At 49.2% G+C, this 5,468-nt stretch overlaps 1 protein-coding gene across 1 annotated transcript; it reads left to right on the forward strand.

Annotated features, from left to right (window-relative positions):
- The first annotated feature begins 2,546 nt into the window (after positions 1 to 2,546).
- LOC124655825 (acetylajmalan esterase-like) lies at positions 2,547 to 4,654 on the forward strand. The gene is made up of 5 exons (XM_047194661.1): positions 2,547 to 2,799; positions 2,868 to 3,080; positions 3,188 to 3,336; positions 4,053 to 4,326; positions 4,419 to 4,654. The coding sequence occupies exons 1-5, from the start codon at positions 2,547 to 2,549 to the stop codon at positions 4,652 to 4,654; spliced, it is 1,125 nt and encodes a 374-aa protein (XP_047050617.1).
- Positions 4,655 to 5,468: the final 814 nt, after the last annotated feature.

Raw genomic sequence — 5,468 nt, forward strand, 5'->3', positions numbered from 1 at the left:
TCTACATACATGATGTTCTAATTAGCATTACAAAATAGATAAATATTTTTCCAAATTGCATCAACCAACAAATTAACAGCAGGAAGAGGGGCCGGGCCTGTGCTACTACCTTCTTCTTGCTCCTGATGCACAAAAGGGAGAAGAACGATCTGGCAGGGCGAGCTGGCTGTGCAGGAGAGATGGAAGTGGACGGCCGTCGGAGAAGGACGCCAACACGCGAGGTCGACGGATGGCCCGGTCAGCCTTGACCGGCGGGCGACGAGGTGGAGCTCGACAGCTCCATGCCGCCCGGCTCGACCTGCGAGTTCGCGGCCGTCCAGGGCAGGAGCGTCGGGAGGCGGCCTCGATCTACCCTCGAGCGGGTCTCAGGGGAGCCAGAGGTCGGGGGAGCCGGCGAGCTCGGGGCGAAGGCGGCGGCGATGCGTGAGGAGGAGCGAGGAACGCGGCCGTCCAGGGCAGGAGCGTCGGGAGGCGGCCTCGATCTACCCTCGAGCGGGTCTCAGGGGAGCCAGAGGAGTCGAGGGAGCGCGGCGAGCTCGGGGCGACGGCGGCGGCGATGCGTGAGGAGGAGAGAGGAACGGGGGGCTCGGGTGACGGGGAGAGTGTGTGGCCGATGCGCTCAGATTTTTTCGGGGCCGCGCGGTCTAGCTCAGCCGAAGAAGCCTTTGCCGTGCGAGACTGTGCACAGCGCACGGCAAAGAAGCCTGTGCCGTGCGGCTGGGGCTGGCGCACGGCAAAGGACGTCTCCCGGCAACGCCTTCCTCTCTTTGCCGTGTCTTCTTTCATTGCCGTGCGCTTTGTTGAGGCTTTGCCGTGCTCTTTGTCTTTGCCGTGCGCCGTAGGTCCTCTTTGCCGTGCGATGGTCGTTGCCGTGCGTTTTCTATTTACGCTGCACGGCAAAGTATTCTTTGCCGTGCGCGAGCACACGGCAAAATATGGTTGCACGGCAACGAGCGTTTTTCCCGTAGTGAATGGTCAGAACACTTCGAACACCACACCGTCTTCTTAACCTTTGCCGCCGTCTTAGAGCCATCCCCAACCTCCACTACTGCGGTATCCTGCAACTGTACCGTCTGAACCTGATTATGTTGAGGAAGAACTTGAGAAGTAGCACCACCTGGTGCAATGCCAGTAGCAGCCCCTGCCTTCTTCTTCTTCTTATTCTTACGTTTCGGCGCCACACCCGACACATATGGCTGCTGCAACGGGAAGCTCTGGGCCGGCTGCTGCTGAAAACTCGGCGCCGGCTGCTGCATGTACACCGGTGTTGGCTACTGCTGCCCTGCCAAACCAAACTGAGGACGAGCTGGAACGAGGGATGTCATTTTTTTTTGAAAAGGAGTTGTATATTACTTAGCCAGAGAAACTGTTCTTACAATCTTAGCCTATACTAGATGAATACCCGGGAACGAGGGATGTCATGGTTCATGTATATGAACGATTGATTTGCAGCAGCATATTTTCCCATAAAATATTCTTGGCTTTGTTGCAATGAGCATGGAACGAGGGAGGCATTGGCAATTGTCCACTTCATCCTTCAGTTTCTTCTAAAATCTCAACTTATCATCCCAACACATTAAATTACTGTTTAGTAGAAACTGTATATTTATATAACCTAATGGAAGGAACACCAGTAGAAAAAAGGTGTGTATGGTTTAGACTTTAGAGGTATACTACAGGTTACCTATTCCAATTTGTTTTAAACATTTCTTGAATATATAGCAGCATTTGTTTACGCAATTTTGTGTTTGTCAGTGTGCTTCACTTTCTGCTTTCTACTTTGTTGATAGGTTTGCCCTTACCTTCCACTTAGTCAATTTCTTAGTACATACTGCATACCAAATCTTACTGAATTATATTTCCATCCGACAACTTTATATGTACCCGATTGATATCTCATACCTTATTGTTGTTTCTATGACTATGTACATAATAGTTCAAGGGAAAAAATAATGTCATACAAGTGTTACTTTTGAATCTATTTATTGTTTATATGGACCCGTATGTAAAATCATGTTTAAATTTCATGCCGCAATTCCCGGGTATTCATCTAGTATAGGCAACAAGGAAATCATAGACTAACTTGTCCACCCCTGGGCCCGCCGCTGGTTGCAGCCGAGTTCCACAAAAAATTTCATACAAGCCCAACGCGTAAGGAAAGGAGCAGCCAACTACCACATGAACTGCCCTACAAAAAACTACCTCATGAACAAGAGCGAACAGATAATACAACATCTGTCTAGTCACGTTTCATCCAAACTAACCTAACCCTCATGGCAGCTTGTCATTATTTTGACTCGTGGCATGCCAAAATGTCTTAATTACCCTCCAGCCTCCATTGTTAGTTTGTTAGGTTGACCAAATGCTCACCAACAAGCTCAGGCATGACCTCAGCCGTCCAACCAAGTAGACAAGCAGTCCACCAGAACCTGATGCAACTGAAGCTTATTACTTACCACAAGAAGCAAGCATGCTGCTTCGAAACCGACCGCATTCTCAGCTGACAACACAGCCAGATAGAGAGAAGCTGCAGCAGTCGATCGAGCATGGCAGCTGCTTCTTCGCATGCCAAGTTCCTCCTCACCTTGGTGCTATTGCAGGCTCTCATGGACTCCGCCGCGCCGGCCTGCTCCGTCGACGCCATCTACAGCTTCGGCGACTCCATTGCTGACACCGGCAACCTGCTCCGAGAAGGACCCGTTGGCTTCTTCTCCTCCATCGGCAGCTTCCCCTACGGCCAGACCTACGAGAAGCCCACCGGCCGCTGCTCTGACGGCCTCCTCATCATCGACTACTTGGGTAAGCCAACTTGTTTCTGCCATGTAATTGTGTGCTCTGTGTTGTTATGACTAATGTGGTGCGAGCAGCGATGGCGCTCGACCTGCCTCTGATCAACCCGTACCTGGACAAGACCGCCGACTTCAGCAGCGGCGTCAACTTCGCGGTAGCGGGCGCGACGGCACTGGACCGGACGTACCTCCTGCAGAACGCCATCATAATGCCGCCGGGGAACATGCCGCTCAGCTCCCAGCTCGACTGGTTCAAGGCGCACCTCAACGCCACATGCCCTTCGCAAGAAGGTACTAATTGAACAGGCCAGAACAGAATGAGTAAAAAGGCAATCGATGCAGCTGAAGAATGGAATAGCCGTGTTCAGTAATAGCCTTTCTTTTAAAACTACCTACAGATTGTGCCAAGAAGCTGGGCGGAGCCCTGTTCTTGGTCGGGGAGATCGGCGGGAACGACTACAACTACGCGTTTTTTCAGAAGAGGTCCATCGAGGCCGTGAAGGCGTACGTGCCACAGGTGGTGAAGAGCATTATGGACTTCACAAAGGCAAGTATAAGTACTCTGCTTCCAAAATGGTCGCGCACTAACCAACAACATCTAGTACTCCTTCAGATGCATTATAAGTTATGAAAATATCAACACATCCATAAACCCTACGATAATAGGATAATTTTAAAATTTGAATATTAAATCTCTCATTTGGATTAGTTAGATGAATAGATCGGATTTAGATGCTGCAGACAGATTCATCAATTAAGATTTTGTAGATAGAGAGTGGTGAGTGACGACGATGGACATGCAGACCGTCGATGAGAGATCGGACAGTTCACACAACATGGTGAACCGACAGCGATGGGGCTTTTTTTTTTGGCTAATTACGTTGCATTTTGTGGGCCTAGACAAAGCAGTGGCTCAAAAGATTTCACATTTGCACTTGCGCATAAGCTGACAGGATGTGCGCTGGGTCAAAATTGTTTTATCATTGGGATCAGCAAATACTGTAGCTGTGTGCCTAGTCTTGGCTTTAGTTTAAATTTGAGCCGCGACACTTATTTGGATCATACGAAGTAGTAAGTATGTTAGTGATCAGTCAACCCTCATTACTAGCTGATCACGTCACTAAAAATGTGTGACATATGATAAGTAGCTTATCTAAGTAAAGATTTTTATGGGAGTTGGTGAGCAGACCCAACACCCTAAGTAAAGATTAATAGATCTAACTCGCACGTATGGGCATTTGATTTACATGACTAATTAATCAGGAGGTGATCGAGCTAGGAGCGACACAGATCATCATCCCTGGGAACTTCCCCATCGGGTGCTCGCCGAGTTATCTGTCCCTCTTCTCTGTCGCCGGCTCAGCGGACCACGACGAGAGGGGCTGCCTCACTAGCTACAACTCCTTTGCGGCGTACCACAACGAGCAGCTCAAGGTAGCCATTGACAACCTCCGGAAAGCCAACGCCGACATCTCCATCATCTACGCCGACTACTACGGCGCCTTCCTGCACCTCCTCGACCACGCATCAGTCCTTGGTAGGCATTTTCAGACGCATAGTTAACCATTATCTATGAGCCCGAATCTCAAAGCTTTCTGTCTTGGCGGGTGCCTTTGTCTTCCATGGCAGGGTTCAACGAGGGATCGCTCCTCAAAGCATGCTGCGGGTCAGGCGGGGAGTACAACTTCAACATGGACCTGATGTGCGGCGGGCTGGGATCCAGCACGTGCACAGACCCGGCCCGGCACGTGAGCTGGGATGGCATCCACCTCACCCAGCAGGCCTACAGGGCCATGGCGCTGTCGCTCCTCATGGAGGGGTTCGCGCAGCCTAGCGAGAACGTTCAGGAGATATGGAGCTGCTGATCACTCTATCGGGTTCCTTGATTGGAGGCACTCCATACTGCCGCGAACCCTCCAAAAAGTGTCGGCATCTACATAGAGGCATAACAGAAAGTGCTGCATTTAGTCGTGACAGGAATGTATTTTGAGGGACTTTTGCGATAGTACCAGGAAATGTACATGTTGGCACTTTAAAAACTACATCTATTTTTCATTTTGAGGCACTTTTCTACAATGCCGTTTATTTCTGTTTGGCATGCGTGCCTCTATTTTCATTTGAGGCGCTTTTGTAAAGTGCCCCGCTCGCCCCAAATGCAATTTTCACAGTGCCTCAAACGGAATGCTTTTAAGACACTTTTGATAGTGCCACAAATGTAAACCTTTGGAGGAACTCAAAGGTGCCTCAAATGTAAATAACGTATGCAAGAAATTATTCAGGTACAAATATTACAGGAAGTAATATTACAATGTATTCCTCACCACAATGACAACACAATGATCAATCAACCAACTATGACAGCAATGCCATCACAATTACAATGGCATCAATTACAATTGGATTCTCTCTCGCACACACAGCTAGCATTAAGTACGAAAACCATGAAGTAACTTCCCCCGGCCATATGGCCGTCTCAGTTACCATTTTGCAAAAAAAAAAAAGGTCTTAGTTACCATACTTCTGAAACTCCCACTCGTCGGTGTCCGCAACGCAAATTGGAACGCCAAAATAATAGGAGTAAACAAGTAGCAGCAAGTAACCATGATACCATGGGGGTTGACAGCGCCACAGACCTAACTGATCTTGAACCAAGAGCTGATGCATTATTAGTGGAAGGCA

This window comes from Lolium rigidum, chromosome 5 (assembly GCF_022539505.1).
Source record: "Lolium rigidum isolate FL_2022 chromosome 5, APGP_CSIRO_Lrig_0.1, whole genome shotgun sequence".
Taxonomy (NCBI): domain Eukaryota; kingdom Viridiplantae; phylum Streptophyta; class Magnoliopsida; order Poales; family Poaceae; genus Lolium; species Lolium rigidum.